Genomic DNA, 19,886 nt, shown 5'->3' with positions numbered 1-19,886 from the left:
GAGCTGTTGCTAATCTGATGCGCAGGCAGGTGTTCAATGTGCTCTATTTCTGTAGGTAGAGAACAGCACGTTTTGTGTTGAACTTTTGGGGCACAAGAGATGAAAACTCTGACATATTGTTGTAGTTTCTCAAGTTCATTATGTTTTCTGTAAAGGAATTTTCTTGGTGTGTTGTGCTTTGTTTTTGTTGAAGGAAAATAATGTGGTTATTTAGGAGGGAGATAGAGTCATAGGTCAAAAGAAGTTCAGTGTCAGGTTAATAATAATTTGCTGCTAACTGGATCAATACAACTTTCCCTTAGCCTAGAAGCAGCATTGCAAAGTGAAGAAAAGCTTACAGGCTATTGTTTGTGGTAGTAAGTGAGATTGCTTTTTCTTGCATAACTCCCTGCTGTATACAATAGGCTGTAACCTCCACAGATAAACTTATGTTATTGACCTTGTTTCTTCTCCCTTCCTGCATCCCATTATCTCTGCATTTTCCAGTGTATGCTCAGTTGTTCATGTGTTCTTACCAATACATAGTGACTCGCTAGTTGTAGGACAAGCGGCAGAAAAATAACAGCCTCTCACTATACTGTGATAACCAGACTATTTAAATTTGTTTAATTAATAGTGGAGTTTTCTTAGTTATTTTATTTGCATTTGAAAATAAGGTTAGTTTAGTATGAAATGTGTCACTTGAAGTTCATGTAACTGAAACAGATCGCTCAGTAGTGGGTTGAGCAGATAAATCAAGGTTTTGTACCATTGGGATTTTGCTAAATTTACATGTGTTGATATGTACACATGCACTTTAATATCCCAGTTCTATTTTTAATAAGGGAGAAATTAAATAAAAGCTATCCGCTGGAGTTGTACTGCAAATTGCATTAAGTTGGTCCAACTTTGGTAAACTTCTTTTTTTCCCTCTTTAGCAATGTATAACCATCCATGTGGTTTAAATGCAGCCTGATAACTCTTGATCACATAATTCACAGCAATACTTGCTACAGTGAGCCCCCATGGAGAGCCAGGCTCTCTCCTTCCTCCTCTGCCAGGGAGGCAGCAAGGACCAGGGCTGTGAGCAGGGCTCAGTTTGAGCTGCTCCTCCCTCCACAACTCCTAGGTGGCTGTGCCAGGGCAGCTCCTTGGGTTTTCTCAGCAGAGCAGGTGGGGCAGCATCAGCCGGGGTCAGCTGGCTGCAACAGTGATCTTGCTGAGAATACTTCAAGTGAAGAAGATTTGTTTATGGACCTATTGCAAAAGTCAGTTTTTAGCTAATAATATAAATTGGAAAGGAGACAGTAACTTTTAGCCAAAATGACTTTTACTTAAATCATGCATATTTCCAGGCTTTTCTTGTCTCCTACAAACCCCTCCAGAAAAAATATAGGACAATGCTTTCTAAAAGTTGAGTGCAAAATGTATGTGTTTAGGTGTTGTCAATACAGAAAAGAAGTCACCAAAAAACTCATGATTTTGAAAACTTCAGATCTAACTGAAGTGGGTGATTTTCCCTTACTTCTCCTTTTCCTTTCTGCAGAAAGGCTGAAAGGAAGTAAAAAGTGAAATGACTTAAACTACATAATTTTTATGAAAATTCTTGAATCAAATATGCATGTATTTATAAAACCTTTAATCATAGTACCCAATAACTAGCATCTTAAAAAGTGCATAGCATGTGCATATAGTTTCCTAATAAACTTATGTGCAAGCTAGCCATCAACCTATTGCAAAAATTCTTCTTTATAAAAATGGTGACTAAAACACATTAAATAGTGTAGAATGATTTACTAAAAAAACAACCCTAACAAAACTACCTCACTGAAAAACTAGAAGTTTCCTACAATTTTAGATATCACAGTATTTAAAGAATTTATGTTCAGTTAATTTTTTTGTCATGGGTATTTGTAAATAAACAAAAAATTTGTAGAGAACAGATTAAAAATGAGTTGAACAGATTTTAAGTAGGTGTCTGAAATTTTGAATGTCATTGTACCATTACAACAGATGGAGTTGGTTTTTTCATAAAAATTTTCTTCTTAAAAATGTCTGGAGTCCAACTATGGCATTATTTAAATAACAAGCCTCCTTTTTTCTTTTTCTCCTCCCTGTTTTCACAGTAGTCTATAGTTAGGCATGTAATTGTTGTAGAATAAAAATCTAGCAGTTGGTATCAAAGTTCAGTTTAACCTAAGTGAATAGTAAAAAATATTTTCCAATAGAGTCTCCATAAATTTTGTTAATATTTGAATTAGTGTTAGTTCTTTGCTGTGGTCTTTCATTTCCATTTAAATATATGTATTAAAATAATACTGAAACTTGCAGATAGATTACAGACTTACGTGCTTTAATTATCTGCAAAGGAAATCTTAAACTCTCTTTTGAAAATGTAAGAATTATGTAATGTAAAGAAATTACAGTTGTGTTCCAGTTAAAAACCATTGGTATTTTATATTCCCAGCTAAGAAAGTGCACTGGATTTCAAGTAACTGTCCAGAAATTAAATAAACATAATGAACAGTTTTAGAAATAGTCGTGAAAAATTTCAGTGTCTAATTACCACAGTGAGAAATTATTTTAAAAATAATTTCATTACTGCTTTGTTGAAAGTTATCCCTTTACAAAATATAATTGTGCACACTGTACTGTGCTTCTACTCTAAAGGCAGAAAAATGCAAGCCTTTACTAAAAGTAGTACATATGCTGTTAAAATGTCACAAGTGAACAAACTGTAATTTCTCCTGATGCCTGGACTGTTCAAAGACAGCTGTCTCAGCCTGGGCTGGGAGGAGATTCCTGGGTGCCTCAGGGCGAAGTCCAAGACTGAGCTGCTGTGGTGCCTGGGTTTCTCCTCACGTGCTTCACGATCATGGAGCTCCAGCAGAGCTTGGCTGGTAAGAGCTCAGCACCTGGATGTCCTCTCTGGAAATAACTGGAGCATTTAAGACATTTACATCTTTCTTTTCTAGGTTATACTGGTCACATCTCAGCTAAGTTTTTGTAGCCTTAGGGGGTTGTTTGTCTTGTTCTAAGACTTCAGCTCTTGCTCCCTATTCCATCAGTGTAATGAGGAAATAAGGCTGTGATGGTAGCTAGGTCCACATGTGTGGAAATGGAAGGAACTCACTGCATTGCAGTAGAAACTGAGCTGAAGAGGCTTATGAAGTTATAGAATAATCTGATTTGGAGTTATTTTAAAAGCCTCAAAGTCTATTCAGAGGCAAAAGTTCTAGTAAAATGTTTCATATAATGCAGTGCAGAGAAGCTAGTGCAGTTGTGCTATGAAGACATCATGAGCTTCTATCCATTTCTTATCAGCCTAATCTATGGTTCAGGTATAGACAGCCCTTTGCGCTGAGAGACATATAGAAAGAACAATGCTGAAAAAATTAAGGGAAAAGTAGGATAAGAAAAAGAAATATAATAGGAAATTTTTACCTATTGCCTTTATGAGTCTGAAACACCGTAATGTCGCACAGCCCCATTGGCCATGGGCAGCTTTGAGTGCCTATGCATGTGGGGTTTCTTTCAATTGGATACTTGTGGGTTTGTATATTTGCTTCAGACAGGAGAGCAGCATGTCTCACTCATATTCTAAAATTTGGAATAGTGGTTCCAGGACTTGGCCATCTTCTACACCCCAAAAGAAACCATCTAAACAGTACTGTATGTATCCTTTCATTTGAATGCAGCACTTCACAAATGTAGCAAACACAAGATAAGCGATAAAAATAGTGTTCATGTTGTTAAAATCTGTGTAGAAACTTCATCTAGGTCATAAGTGACCTGTATAGCATAATAAACAAACAATGCAGTGAAACAGTTAATCAATAAGCAAAATATGCCTTTCTTGTGACAGTTGGAAAATGACTGCCATAGGCGTAAAAATGTTGTGGTCAAAGGTAATTTTTGCTATTCCATCAGAGTTTAGTAAAAATTTGGTTCAAAATAAATCTACATTTCTGAGAGAAAAAGCAAGAGAGAAGCAGCATATAAATTCCTTGCTAATGGAAGTTGGCTTTATATTATTTTTAGTCATGCAATAAACAGAGAGGAATAGAGAGGCCTGTGGGTCTAGTCCTTTGCTATTACAGTCAATCTCTTTCACTTAATCCTATTCAAATCTGTACTAAATTCCACATTCAAATAGGGTATGAATTGTTCTTACTAATGATGGGACCAGTAAAAGATGATTAACTGGGTGGATGGGTAGCCAGTTGTCATAATTCCAAGTAAAATGTTGGACAGAGGGAGGAAAGATGCCAGCAAGAGCAAGGCATCTAATGAATTTACTACAGAAAAAACAAAACCCAGATGCCTCAGAAACCAACATAAAGTGCATAGGATAATAGGGTAATTCAGTCTGGGAGCAACCTCAAGAGATTCTGTGCTTGGTCTTTGGCTCAAAGCAGGGCAAGCTCTGAGGTCAGATGAGGCTTCTCAGGGTTTTGCCCAGCTGGATCCTAAACACCTCCTGAGATGGAGACTGAATGAACTCTTGGCAACCTGCAGCACTGCTTGTGTGCCCCATGGCAGGAAAGTTGGAGATGAAGAGCAAAACAGGTGTTTTGGCAATAGCTGAGAGGATAGCAACTTGCTCAGATTTAAGAGATAGTTGCTGTTGTTTCATTGCTGCTTAGCTAAAATCATCTCAGGGATGTGCCTTGGTAATCTCACATCTGTTTTCCCAGCTCTAGACTCTCAGTCCCTTGAATCTAGACTGAAGAAAGTAGATGTACATATGCAGCTTTTATATTTGAGTTCTGTTTGGGCATATATTTTGTGAAGCACTAATACTTAGTTTCCTTGGGAGGGAGTGCTAAGTTCTTTTAATTATATGGAATAATATCTGCATTGTTCTTAAGGTATATTATTCCTGTCACACATTAGAGAATATTTTCACATCTGCATTGTTTCTCTTTGAAAGAAATAGGTAATACCATTAATTTGCTCTTATTGGGGAAGTGGTTGCCCAAATGAAATTTGAAGTTATTGAATATGGGAGATTTTACATCTAATTCTATATGCTCTCTGATAATTTCAAAAATCCAGAGTTACTTATTGCAGCAAAGCAAAATCCTCTAGAGATGAGGTAAGATTTGTTTATGGGGCATCATGAAGCACAGTGGGAGTCTTCTGTGGGAAATTTTTGTTTAAACTTTCTCTATTACCTTCTTTTGCATTGTGACCATGAGGGGAAAAAATGGCCTGTCATAATTTCTTTCCATGGCAAAGCTGGGGAAATCTTAAAAAATGAGAGAGTTACTGTAAAGGTCATCAGTCCAGCTCTGCCAGTCTAGATTTATTCCTTACTGCATAGAATATAATGGTCTGAAAATCTAGATCTAGAGATGTAGATCCATACATTAATAAATCTCTCATCTCAGAACATTTCCTAATTTCTTTTCACATCTCCATTCTGTATTTTTTTCTGTTACGTATTTCATAGAATCATTCCTGATTTTATCCTGCTTCTATTACCTGATAGAGGACCATTGCTTTTGTAGGTATTAGCATTGTTTGAACGTGAGTAAGCTACATTACCTGTAGCTGGTACAATCACAGCAGCACAGTTTTAGGTCTTATTAATGTAGAATAAGTGATTTAGTCCCTCAGTTATTCCCCTTTGATAAAGAAGAGATGAAGTGTAGTACATTGTTCAGAGAAGTTTATGTCAGGTATTGCACAGAGGGGACTCAGCATGAGTTACCACTGCAATATGCTGGGGATTGTCACATCCAGGGGAACTTTGATCCAGGGCCTGACTTTTCTACTGGCTCTTCTTTGTTTTCCTTTCTGCACAAGGGAAAGGGAGATACCAGGACTCTGAAAGCATTTAACCAAGGACACTGACTGGCATGTGTCAAGAAATTTGGCTTTCTAAAAAACTTGTACTGAGTGGTGGAAATGTTGTTTGAATTAATGGAGCGCATGTGCCTGTTTCAAAGTTCCATTTCATGTCAAAGCATCAAAATGCTTTGACAAAGAGCTCCATTGTTTCTGAACAAGGGATTTTTTCCAAGTAGTGGTTTTGACTCCACAGGAGTCTCTGCCCCATTCCTCTGCCCCACTTACACAGTGGTGGCCCCTCGAGCCTGCTGCTAGCACACAATATGGGAGATTGTATGGTTCCATGGTTCCACCTGGGAGGAAAATGGCTCTTTGCAGCACTGCAGCTCCTGAACTGAAGCTGTTTTGTTGGGTATTTCTGTTCTACTGGAGAGAAGTGCTTGTTGCTTAGCGCCTGATCCCTGAGTCAGCCAATCCATCTCTGCTACTGTGCTGTGCAGGAAAAAGCAGCCTGGTATTTTTCATAAAGCAATAACTGCTTTTTGTCCACTTCTCAAGTATATCCCTTTGCTTTCAGATAAACCCAAGTAGATAGCATTTCCTACACTACAGAATTCTGGCTTTAGAGTGATGTGTAAAATTTCTTGTAAGCTGGTTTGTACCCATAAAATCACTATGGCCAGCTCAGAATTAAAAAGACCTAGTGTTATCTTTCCCCACCTTCTGCAAAGTTCTGCTTCATCTTATGCTTAGAGGAAACCTTACTGAATTCCAGGAAGTAATGAGACCTTTATCCTGCAGTGAACTGTTCTTTTTCTGCCTTAATTCATAAGGGCAATGGAAGTATTTGGTATGAATTTTAACAGAATATATAATTCCTGATGTACAGAAATTCTTTCCTTCTTTTTCCCCTGAAAACTTCCCCTCTTTTGAAAGCCAGAAGGAGTTTTCTGTTTCTTTCCCCACAGGATATTATGTCCAAGTGCTAACAGAGAATAACTTGCAATAGTGTATCTTCCTTAAAGTAGAAATCTGTTTTCTCAGACCACCTACATCCTCTGCACTTTTTCTGTCACACAGAGTATGAAAGCGATCCTGCTGAGGGGCACAATCAGAAGTGTTGCTCCCTCCTCCTGCAGAAGGAGGTGTTTGTGCTTGTCACCATAAGCAAGCCCCAAGGTGTTGTAAGGGGGCATGAGATTTTTATTCTAGGCTAATGATTTTTCCTCTGCAAGGACCATGGGCTTGGTGGAAGATGTTAATGCCTCAGGGGTGACTTTGTTTTACAGCAGTTTTTTTTCTTCTGAAAAGGTCCATGTTGTGCCACAGACCACCTCTTGAATCCAATAGTAGATGAAGAATAAGTTTCTTAAATCTGTTTGGATCATCTTGCTGTGTTAATGTTTAGATAGGCATATAAGAAAAACCTGCCTTCCCTGTGAATAACATAGAAATTTTCTAAGCAAACCAAGATTTTTCGTGGAGGAAATTGCAAAGTTTGGTATCTACTGGAGGGGTGTAGCAGCAGGGCACAAATATCCATGGGGTCTTTGGGGTGACTTGTCTCAGACACACTGTGAAAAGGACAAAAGGCAATGGACAAAAATTGAAATCCAGGAAATTCCATACAAGCATAAGAAAAAGATACTTTTACTGTGAAGATGGTTTAACTGGAGCAGGTTGCCCATGGAGTTTGTGGAGTCTCCATCTTGGAGACACTGAAAACACAACTGGCCACAGCCCTAAACAGCCTTCTCTGCTGGAGTCTGCTTTGAGCAACAAGGCTGGGTAAAATGATCTCCAGGGCTGATTTCCTGCCTCAGTTGTTTTGTGGTTTTTCTGACTGGTCCATTCTCTTCAGTAAGAGGTTAAATTGGGAACTGATGGGGAGTAGAAATCCAAATAAAGGGTTAAATACTGTTCTGTGACAGGTGATAGTTTAGTTTCTATTTTCCTTCTTAAATGGATACACTTGAAACACAGAGTGATGGGGCAACTGATGCATCTTGGGCTTATGCCATTAAAGGATACATAGAGTTTTTGAATCCTCCCTTTCCCTCCTAGATTTCTTACTGTCAATAAAAAGTACTGTGGGAGGCACCAAAATTGCATGTTTCAAGGTAGATGTAGAGCAGAAGAATGACCACAGAATAAATTATCCTAATGAGCAGCACTTGTCTAGTTTAACTGTTTATTCTCATTGGCTTCAGGCAGCTGTGACACTGCTGCAGTCCTTGTTATGTCAGTCAGAAAGACTGCGGGAATATGAGAACTCTCATTTAAAGTTAATGTTGTCCAGGAGTTTTACTGCTTTGGTATTTCAGTATTTCAAAGAGTCCCGTGGCTTAATGGCTAAGAAGGAGAGTCTTTCCTTAGTGGTGGAAAGCAGCACCACTGTATATTATTTTTCCAAATAGGCTGAAGATTTAAAAAATAATTTTATTTTTGCATTCATTATGCTAACAACTTCTGACAAAATACTTGCACTACCTTCTGTAACTGCGGAGTTGTATCCAGCTACTGTAGTATTTGCCACAGAGCGCCCCCCCCAAAAAAAATGATAAGGAAACATTTAGAAGTGGGAGAATGAATAAGAAAAGCTGTGCTTGCTATCACATTTCAGACAATCATAGTTCTGCCCTCAGCTAGCCTATTTGTCTTGGGTAAGCTGACATAAGAGCAGTTGTATGAAAAGAATAGACATCTTAGATGTTATCAACCCTTGTAGATTATGTGATAAGGAGATCATCCTGCACAGCTCATATAGCCATTGCTCACCTCAGAGGAGTATATAAAATTTGGCAGCTTCAAAATATCAGCCTGTTTTTTATGCAGTAAAAAGCTCTTGAGGCACACACATGCTGTTTCTTTCTTTTTGTGGACATTAACAAAGTGCAAGAAGGAATATCTGCTGCTGATTGGCAGGGGGTTTCAAACTTTCTAGTCTGAAAGAGGTCTTACCTCATCATATCTTTGTAACAGCCCTTGAAAACTTTATTTTCCACAAATATCTATAGAAATAATTAGTACTGTGTGCTATAGGCTCTTAATGGAGACCAAACAAGGTGGTAAACAGAAAAGATTTTGGCAAAATCCTGTGTTGTGAGTACCCTTAAGCATGAGATGTTAGTACTGATATAAGGTGTGGTGTTGTATCTAAATAGGTTTGCATTTTCCCCCTTTTCAGTCTTCTTTTAGCTCAGAAATTTTGGATCACAACACACCAAATGCAGAGAAATGTGTATGTGGTATATCAAAACAGTGAAAATAGAACATTGCCCGTGTTCTCAAAGCATTGAGAACGATCTCTCAAAGTGAGAGATCAGTGATATGATAGGCAGAACCAGCTTTCATTTTTTTCCCAGATCCTGGCTTTTCCATCTGTAGCAGAAAGTTCCAGTAATCAGATGTGTTGCAAGCTATCCTGCTGAAACTAGAGAAAGCTGTCTTACAGTGACAGAGGGGAAGTGCCTGCCTGTAAACAGTTCCTTGGTGTCTAAACTTGCAGCTTGAGAAAAATTGGATTTGACCCAAGCTCTAAATAAAGCTATAGATATGTGCCATTTTCCCTTTTACTCAGACTGAGCCCAGATTTGGGTAGAAGGACTGGATATTATTTTTTTCCATAACCTGGTTCTCTCTTCCAGCTTTTTTTAAATGAGCGAGTGAAAAATCTCAGAATAGTAGAGAAACAAAAAAGCCCTTGAATGAGAATTTTAGGTGCTGTTCAATATAGTACTAGTTGCTGTGGTTAGTCTGTTCCTTCAGAGAATCTTCAGTTGTGGTATTTTTTTTGGTAGACCTACACATTCTGTAGCCATGAAGATAATATAGTTATTAGAATATATATTCTTTTTGGACATGGATGTAATGTTCTGTTGGCTACATCTTTGTAACTTATATTAAGTCTTAGAGAAATCTAAGAAACAGCTTAACCTCAAAACTTCAAACATCTTCCTCAGACTCTTGAAGTTTGTCAAAATAACTAATCTTCTCAAATTTATCATTTTGATAACCAGTCTATTTGTTTTCTACTTTTATTTGAGCTATCAACTGGAACAAAGTTTTCTAATTTCCATCATAACAGTTATGTCAAACATTCTCCTCTTCTGATAGCAGTTTCATTCCAATTTAATATTAGTACTGAAAGACCATTTTATTAAGTTTCCTATTTGACGTGAAGCAAATAAACTCATTGAAACTTAAATAATTTCACACTTTCATTTAAATACATTTTTCCAAATAGAGAGCTATGAAATTACTGCTAAATAAGTTACATTTTCAGGCTTCTGAACATTAATGACTAACTTTCCATCTTGTTTCCCTTCTGAACATTAATGACTAACTTTCCATCTCTTTTCTCTTCTGAGCAAATACAGAGTAGTCACAGGACTAACCGATAATAAATACTTTCTCCCAGAAGAGAAACCTGAATAACTCTGAGACAGAAACACGATAGTCTCATTTCTTAAAAATGTGTTACATGTACCAAGATGCAGATATGTTATTGTGTGCATGCAGAGAGTATTGATTAGAGCACCTGTGTGAGATTATTTTCTTGCTAAAAAACAACTGCAATTACAGGCCAGTGGTGATCTCTTTGGTTGGTATGAGCCTCCACCTGCAAGTTTTTTCCAGTGTAGCTGCATTGCTGTGCTATAATCCTAAAAGGCTTTGCCCTGGGGCAGGTTGGTCTTTGCAGGTGTGCAGTCTGCTGGCCTTTTGGAACTCTGTCAATCATTTTGAAGACTGTTAGAGTAAATACAACCCACACAGCAAGTCTGGTAATGAACAGTTGCAGGAAGAGTGGGACTGTTGTGGCTCCTCCCTGCACAATTAAATCTCCATTGGCTCTGGAATTTGCAGCTAAGACCTCAGAAAGATAGGGCTAGAGGCATGCTAGAACATTGGTAAGAAAAACTAAACAGACAAAAAACAATCAAAAATCCTCACCCAAAAACCAAAACACCAAACCAGAAACAGAAAAAAACCCTTTAATGAATGGTCTTTTATTCCTCTTAAAATACATGTCCTTTGAGGCTGCTAATAGGAAAGGCAGGCTTATATATACATTAAATGTTTCTTTGATATTCTCCTTAGAGATGCACTTGTCCAGGGGCTTTATTAAATAGAACAAGCTCAAAGATCACATATTACAGGAGAGAAAATCATTGTGTCTAAAAAAGTCAGTGAGTCTCAGTGTATTCAAAGGGGGTTTTGATGAATGTTAAACATCAAGTGATACCTTGCTTTTGGGTAAAGTTTTTCTAGTTGTGTTTTGGATGATTTGAAAGCTTATAATTCAGAATATTATTAAAGAGTTTCACATTTTCTTCAGGAGTGCCAATTTCCATTTATCTTGAGGTAATCCTCCGTTTAATCTTTTCAGTGTCCATCTTGTTTCCATTTTACTCATTATTTTGAGTTAATAATGACTTTCTTTAATATGGAATGCTGCTTTCTATTTCATTCATGCTTGCTCTCAGAATTAGTAGAAGAGATGGATTCTTGGAAACTGGGACAAGATGTTTATGAAAGCAGTTACTCAAAGCCCAAGGTGTATCAGAATCAAAATGCAGTGAGCATACATTGAATCTGGCTTTGTGGGCGAGTGATTAAACAGTGTCTTACAGCAAGTTTGCATTAGTACAGCTGAATTTCTTTGTGTAAATCCATGGTTTTAGGGTTCATGGCATTTAGAAGTCATAGTTACATTATTTCTGTACTTACCACATCACAGAATTAAGCTGTAAAAGAGGAAACATCATAGTGGCCAGCATTAGAACAGGTTGCTTAAAGAAGCTGAGGAAAGTACCTCTTTGGAGATAGTTTATCAAGGCTGGAGATGGATCCAGTGTTGGCTTCAAAGCAAGCCTTGCTCTGGTCAGGAGGAAGGATATGACCTCCTGACACCACTGAGAACACAGCACTTAGAACTGGTAAGGCTGTAGATTGCATTCAGTGAGTTCCTTAAAAAGCAATAAAAGAAGCATTTTTAGATTTCATGCTCACTTTTTTGTTTTTGTTGTTGTTGTTCTCTAATTACATATGTTATATTACATATACATTTTCTGAGTTAAGAAAAAAGATGGTGCTGGTTTTTGCAAAGGGTCAACTAACTTGAAGTCTGAAGTCTATGTAAAATAATCCAAAGTGTTAGTTAAAATCACTGCAGTTGAAATTATTCCTAGGAACTTCTCACAGTTGTTGAATTTGCCCTTAATTATTATTTCATTCAATGAACTAATTTAGAATAATAGTTGAATTTAATAAAACCTTTCTATTTTGCAATATAACATAATGTATGGAAAAATGGTTAGACATGTAAATTACATGCTTTTTTCCTGTTAAAAACTGATACCCTTTCATTACCCTTTCTTCTCAAAAGCTGACTCAGAAGTTAAGAGGTGTGAACTGAGGTTTGCAGGATCAATTTACAGACAAAACATCTGAAGAGAAGGCTTTTCATATGTTCTCACCTGCTCTCAGAATTACTTGTGAGAAAATGGAGTAGAGATTTTCCTTTTCTGTTTTGACACTGTGAAAATAATAGTGCAGAAAAGTCAAACAACAGAATGAAATTGTCTGAGTTGTGAACTGAGAAGTGCTAAATTTTGGATTTGTATGTTTGTGTACTTTTTCATCCACTTTGAATTAAGTAAGATTTTCAGAGGGAGTTACTCATTTCTGCTCAGCCACTCTGTTATTCCTGGGTCATTAAGATCTCGTCTAGTCCTTCGCAGGTTGAAATATTTTGTGTGATGTAAGTGGGATGGGTGTTGCTGTCTTGGTTTGTTGAGAGCTGGTGCTGATTTAATTGGTAACCAGTAGCAGAAGAAAAAGGACAAGAGCCAGGAAATGAGAACGAGTGGGATCCTCTTTTTACTTCCCAGTGGAGGCCTACTTTGACCCACAGAGGTAGCAATATAGGGGAGTAGGTTTTGTCAGATATGGTCTCTGAGGGATCAGCACATCTAGCAAGTCAGTTAAATTTTTTAATTACACTTAATTATTGTCTTGCTAGTAATTATTCCCCATGGGCATGTTAGTTTTTGCTGCATGAAAATCTCTCAGCTGTGAGGCAAGAGATCCCTTTGAAGCTGAGTCTGCTGCATGTGAGCTCACGGGTGTGGGAAGCAGGGAGAAGAGACATTATTAGAATAAAGTCATTAAGGTTGGGAAAGAACTCCAAGATCCCAAACATTTGACCAAACAATATCACATCAATTAAGCCATAGCACTGAGTGCCAGGTGCAAAACCAAAGCTGCTCTTTGAATTGAACCTAGTCTTGTAAACTAGGGGAGAGCGTTTGTGTTACTACTAGGAACAGGATTTGGACTTGCAGAGCTGTCAGTGCTTTTGCTTAGATTTATTTTTACCTAGTGGCACAGAAGTATTGATTTCTGTATTGATTCCTGGCAAGCTGAAATAGAAAGTTTTAATAAGCAGACACACTAATGGTAACCTTTTCTTAGTTTTAACACTGCTAACATTTGTTTGCCTTTCTAGAAAACTGAAGTTCAAAACAAGTCAAATCACATCTTTAAATTTTTGCTGATTCATTACAGATTTATTATTTTTTTAGTTCACTGGGGATTGTGTTTATCTGAGTCAAAGTTTTTAAACAGAAATGTGTTAATACCTAGTGATCTTACTAATACGCTAAGATCTTAAATAAAGGAGCAATTTCCATCCTGTCTCATTGTCAGGGGAGTTTGTGGGAGTGGATCAGCTGAAGGGAAATACTTCCACTTTAAAACCTGGTGAAAAAATAAAGTTCAGACTTTTTATTTGGGATACTTTTTTCCAGTTGTGATTAAGCAGAATTTACTGATGTCTTTCAGAATACTAGGCCTGGTTCTTAGAAAATTGTCTGATGATCTAATGACCGTTGTATGAATACTTCCACACCTGCATTAGGCAATGTGTTATTTTGTATATTTACATATAGATGTCAAGAATACTTTATTTAGTGTGTACATTAGAAATACATGGGCTGTGTAACTTCATTACTGTACAAAACAAAGAGAGATATTCCTTCTTTATTAACAGAACAAGAGGAGAGGGACCATTTTGGGCAGAAACTACAGTTGGTTTGGCAACTTAACTGGTGATCTGTTTTGAGATGTTTGACAGTGGCTTTTGCTTTACAACCTTATGAACAGGTGAACTAAAATCACCTTTATTCTTAGGCTAGAAGTCTCTTGGTTGGTGTTACCTGATATGACTTAATGTAACATTTCTTTTATTATAAGTATGTGGTTGAATATAAACATTGTAATTTCACTTCTTCCATTTTGATTTTCTTGTAGACATTTCAGCAGTCTTCTCTACAGCAGAAAAGTAAAAAGAAGAACAAAGGTAAAAAATAAATTTGTTTTCATATATGGGTACGAAGGGATTTGCCAAGGTGAATTTTATGGTATTGCAGTATCTGAGGAACTCTAACTTGTTAGCTCCAATAAAATGTTCAATTCAGTTGATCATGTTGAGAATGTATTAGTCCATTTCTGATGTCTCATAGTTACCTAATGTTCCTCTACCTTCATGTATCTGCTTTTATCTTTTTTTTTTTTTGAATACTTAGACTCTAGCCTCTTTGGGGCCAGGGTTGGTTTTTCCAGCTGTGTTCAGGTAATGCCTCACTGCAGCACTTGCTCATTACCTACGCTCTCAGGTAATTTATATCATGGTAAATTTTCCTCCTTTGATTTTGAAGTACAAAGGCCTCAGGAACTGTTTAGTTTCAAAAAGAGCTGCAAAGAGAGGTTTGTGAACACCTGTGAAGTACTTAAATAGTTGTATTTGGTAACCAAGTGGGAAGTACATGAATTTATATGTTGTGTGCTTTATTGTAATGTGAAATAAGTTGAAAATTACAAATAAGCATTTTTCTTATTTTTAAATATCTTGCCTTTCTTTTCCCTATAGTGTCTTCTGTCTTCTCTTTCTGTGTTGCCTTTTTTTTTTTTTTTTTGTCTTATCCATAGGATATGAGCTCTGAGATGCTGAACATGGTTTGGTTTGGTTTGGCCTTTAAATTACGGTGGTGTGCATAAGCTTTCTGGTCAAAATAGAATGCTTGTAATAATTTTTCATGGCAATTCAAGGTTGAATTTTTGAAATTAATTTTCTTAAACATATATATATAGTGCTTTCTGACTAGATCTCTTGTTGATTTAGTGAACAAATCAAATGCTTTCACATCACCTTATTGTCATTTTCAGCTCCTATTCCTGGTAAAAGCAAAAGACGGATCTCGTGTAAAGATCTTGGTCGAGGGGACTGTGAAGGCTGGCTTTGGAAAAAGAAAGATGCCAAGAGTTATTTCTCCCAAAAATGGAAAAAGTACTGGTTTGTCCTGAAGGATACATCTCTGTATTGGTATATCAATGAAGAGGTAAACACCTGTACTCATGGTCTCAATGAATACTTTGTGTAGTGCTGTAGTCAGGATTTGGTGTGAAAACAGTGCCTTCAGTGCTTATATATGTTAATAACTTTATTCACCCAAACAATCATACTGAAATTAATATTAACTGTCTGACAATATTACCATGAAGGTTTTGAGATATCTGTTCCTTCCAATTCACCTCTTACCACATGGAGAAATAACACAGTTTTTTGTGTCCTCATGACACCAGTTTAGAATAAGTTTATCCTCAAACCCTTGAAAGTGAAAAGGTAATTACTTAATCCTGTCATTCAAGCTTAGTTATGGAAGTGTAAACTTTAATGTTGTACTGCCTGGTGTTTCTTGTTTATCTCTGCTAGGCAATTAAGGAAGATAGTTCTGTTTTCTCAGTTCTGTTCTCCTGTTGTTTCTTCTTTGTAGCTTTTGATATGATTTCAGTGTTCATAAATGCTGAACTTTAAAGCACAGGAGCATCCCAGCTGAATTGTGTACAGCTTTGATTATGCAACATTTTCTGCATTGGTACACATTTATTATATCAGCTTTAGCTGCAAAGCTTTTTGCCAGGGTTATGATACCTTGATTTTTAATCCTATTAGACTCATTAGTAAATATGCTGAGATAAAACCATTGTTAACATCTGTATGAACTCTGTCCTGGACTTGTTCTTTTAATCACAGCAAGCATTTGTACATAACATTTTCAAAGTAATCCCCAACTTCTCTCTGAGTAAACAGAGAGCAAGTTGTTCCAAAGCTTGCTTCTCAGACTCGTTCCATTTGTGCCTTGATCTCAGCTTCAGATCAGTAACCCTCACTCCCTCCTCTCCATTCTCCCTCCCTTGGCTACTACAAGGTTTTCATCAGGGCAGTAATTGATGGCTACAAGTGCAGTGAGTGGTCAGCACTGGGTCCAAGGAGCAGCTCTGAGCTGTGGCATCCTTCCCATGTGGAGTGCAGTGCTCTCAGCACCTCCATCTCCTACCCCATCCCAAGTTTCCCTGAGGTTTTCTGATTTTTGGTTATTTTTGAGCCCTCAGCTCCCTCAGCTCAGTGTCTGTCATCACCACTAGAGTCAAAGGCTGGTAGGGGGTGCCTCAGTGGCAGATGGACAGACAAGCAAACACTGCTCTTGCCAAAACTCTGTTTCTCTAGGCAACCATTCAAAAAAGAAATAGCAAGATTATTTTAAACAGTGTCTTTTTGATTTTAAAATACCTGCTAATGCAGAACCAACAACCCTGTACCTTCCACATAATGACTCCAGCTTTAGTTTTATATGCTGATTTGTGCCTCTTAATTATTTTGAGGAAGGCATATAATCATATGGACTGCATATGTGGTGTAAATAACCATTTAAACTCTTAGGAAAAGATGTATATTTCTTCACATACATTTGTGTGTTTTCCAGTTTCATTTCTATGATCCTGTGTTAATTTTGCATGCAAAGTTATGGGCAGTTAAATAACCAGGTCTGTGTTATTGATGTAAGAGTAGCTTAATATAAATAATGCTTTCAAACTGTGAAAAGTCAAGGGAGATTGCATAGCTGGTAAAATAAACTCTGTAAAATCTTCAGAGGAGAGGGGAGGAAGGTCAGATATATGCTGAATGTTGTAGAGAGATAAAAGTAGCTGAAGAGATTTCATGCCTCATAGCTGTGATACATAAAATGATAACACCCATTGAAATTGCTTTTTTTCTCTGTTTCTTCCACCAGGCTGCATTTCTCCTTACTAATTAGTCCATTTTCCCCAAAAATTAACTAATTGCAATAACTAATTGACTGAATACATTTGGTGATTTTGTATATTTTCAAATGTTGATTCAGCTGTGAAATTGTTTCAGAAAACTGGGTATTTAAAACTGTATTTTTCACCAAGGGGTCTGTCTTTCTACTTCAGCAGAAGTCCCAGTGACTTCTGTGAGAAGTTTGCCGGGGTAGAGCAGACATAAGTATTCCTTTTGTAAGAAGCAGGCAAGTGAAAGTATTTGCAAGTTTTCAACAGGCTGGGGTTTTTTTTCATTACACTTTAGCTACAGTAATATGTGGAACTATCTTTGCAGGATGAAAAAGCAGAAGGATTCATCAGTCTACCAGAATTTAAAATTGACAGAGCCAGTGAATGCCGCAAGAAATAGTAAGCATGCTTAAAAATAATGTGATGATACAATAAATGAACTGTAAACATAAGACAAGGTTTTCCTTTAAAACAGAGAAATAATGGACTTTGTTACAATTGTCAAGAGGTTGTATCACAGAATAAGCTCATATGAAAAAGCAATTTATTTTTTTCTGTTTGGAATGCCATCTTGCCCAAAGAAGGCTATTTTTTCACTTCATCATGAACCACAGTGCTTGACTAGACCAAAATTAATTATGAGCAACAAGGCTGCTTGGCTGCTGCTGTCGCTTTATTTTCCTAGTTCTGCTTTCCTTTTTTTCTTTTCTGTTTGGGGTTGCTATTTTCTTTATTTGTTTGTTGAGGGTTGGAGAGTCTTTGTGTTCTTTATACTCAATAAACAGCTTTAAGCATAATACAGAGACCATCCAAATAAGAAAGTCCCCAAGTTCATGGCCAGGCATCAATATTTAATGTAACTCCAAATCCATTAGCATCATCTCAAAGTTTGCTGAGACATTATTTCAGTCCTGGGTCAGAGTAAAAAAAAGAGGATGACAGTGATTTGTTGTATTTTTGTTATATGACCTAAAGGTCTTAAAAGAACATTTCTTCTTACCTGTTTATGCAGCTGTCCAGGTTTGTGCTATTGCACAAATCCATTTATTATTTAGATAAGTTCAAGCATGTGTAGCAATGTGACAGGTGCATGCTCCCACAAGGATATTTTTAGAGCCATTATTGTTCAAAATTTTTTTGCCTTGCCTTCTAATGATTTGTACATTTTTAAATGAGACTGGAATTGCTGAAATTCGTCCAAAACATAATTTTTAAATGCAAAATGATATAGTTGTACTTCCTCTAGTTCTACAGAGAGCACCAACCTTGTATCAGTTGATCTATATCTCTCTTTAGGATGAGCTCTACACTTCAAGGTGGTCTCAAAGGGCAGAAGATAAAAACTGTGAAAAAAAAAAAAAAGATACATTAGCTTGAGTTTGTTGTTCTGTGTCCTTGGGCCACATTGTTTCTTTTTTGGTGATGCAGCAGCATAAAGTCAACTCATTTTTCAGAATTGCACCCTGCTGAAATTGTTTGGTTTGGTTTTACTTGATTTAATGTCTGTTGAACAGCAGCACATAAAATGTGGTTATTAAGATTCTTTGCTTGGGTGGCACATGAAGGGAAAAACCCTCTAAGAATCCAGATGACAGATGCTGTAACAGTTTTAAGAAGTCCAGTTTTAGGTCTCAGTGACTTGATGATGTCTTTCTAAACTGGCAGATGTCACTGTATATCTGCTTTGACTTGCATAATAGTGTTTGCTGTCATGTGATAGAGGAATCTGTTTAGTCTCTGTGTTATGTTATCTTCTCTAGAAGTAACTTTCCTGTTACCAATTTCATTTGCCTGATTTCTAAAACACTGATATGTGTACATCTGTGTGCACACATACATGTATACTGAAAATTGCAAGCATGATAAGCACCATTTTTTTCTGAGACTCAATTGATTAGAGAGTGAGAATTATTATATTACATTATATATGTGTATGTGTATATGTATAAAATCCATTATGTCTCAGAAAAATGGTGATGATGCTCATCATGTATCATGTTTGCAGTTTTCCTTATTTTCTTTAGGACTATTACATTTTTTGTTTTTAAGAGACACCTTCAGATTATTCTCAAAATTATTCTTCTTTACTGTAAATTATTCATTATTTCAAATGCATTTGCTGGATCTTCAGGTACTTCACCATAAATCTTAATCCAACATAGTTAAAAGACTCTTTCTAGTAATTTATTTCACATTATGTATGAAATGCAGTAATTCTCTCAGCCTAGTCATGTTGATTACTTTGGTGGAAAGGAAAGATGAGATGTAATTGCCCATTGCTTAGGATGACCTCATGAAGACACTGTTGATTTATGACAGCTTTTCAGAAGTCAATCAGCACATCACAATTTCCTGCTTGAAATGCAATCATTAGAGCTAAAGGTAATGTCAAAGTCATTGGGATATGAGAAATCACAAGGACTGAAAATTTTACTGTTGTATTGAATTAATTGTTTAGTCAGTTTTCTGTTCAGAAAAAAATTGATAGCTATATGTGTATCAGCAAAATTACCCAATGCATAAAATTCTATCCTTAACAGTACACTGCAGGTGATGGTTGAACAATTATTTATGCACATATGAACCAAGGATTATTTAGAAGGGTAGTTGAAGAGCACTTCGCTTGGTGACACCTGGCACAATCCTAAAAGTTGTATGTTCATATACTGTTTGGGGGCATGCAGAAATATGAACTCATCTCATTCCTTGGTGACCATGTGATCTTACATTTCAGAAAAAAAAAAAAAAAAGAGTTGTGCCATTACTTTTCTTTAATTGTGTTTTTCCTCCACAGTGCATTCAAAGCCTGCCATCCTAAGATCAAAAGTTTTTATTTTGCTGCTGAACATCTAGATGATATGAACAGGTAAGGAAATCTAGCAAAGTTCAAGAACCCACTCCTTAAATGTGAATTTTCTTGAAGCTACTAATAACATAGGTATAACAAATTACTT

General features: G+C 36.8%; 1 protein-coding gene across 8 annotated transcripts in view; it reads left to right on the top strand.

Annotated features, from left to right (window-relative positions):
- CNKSR2 (connector enhancer of kinase suppressor of Ras 2) overlaps positions 1 to 19,886 on the top strand; it is a 207,141-nt gene that overhangs the window by 134,195 nt on the left and 53,060 nt on the right. For all 8 annotated transcript variants that reach the window (XM_074534619.1, XM_074534618.1, XM_026791812.2 and 5 more), the window contains 4 exons: positions 14,089 to 14,137; positions 15,004 to 15,176; positions 17,258 to 17,331; positions 19,727 to 19,798. In XM_074534619.1, coding sequence (XP_074390720.1) covers positions 14,089 to 14,137; positions 15,004 to 15,176; positions 17,258 to 17,331; positions 19,727 to 19,798 — 368 coding nt within the window. The remainder of the gene's footprint in view (positions 1 to 14,088; positions 14,138 to 15,003; positions 15,177 to 17,257; positions 17,332 to 19,726; positions 19,799 to 19,886) is intronic.

The sequence above is a fragment of the Zonotrichia albicollis genome, chromosome 2 (genome assembly GCF_047830755.1).
Source record: "Zonotrichia albicollis isolate bZonAlb1 chromosome 2, bZonAlb1.hap1, whole genome shotgun sequence".
Taxonomy (NCBI): Eukaryota; Metazoa; Chordata; class Aves; order Passeriformes; family Passerellidae; genus Zonotrichia; species Zonotrichia albicollis.
Note: the sequence above shows the minus strand (reverse complement) of the source record. Positions and strands in the feature narration are given on the sequence as shown.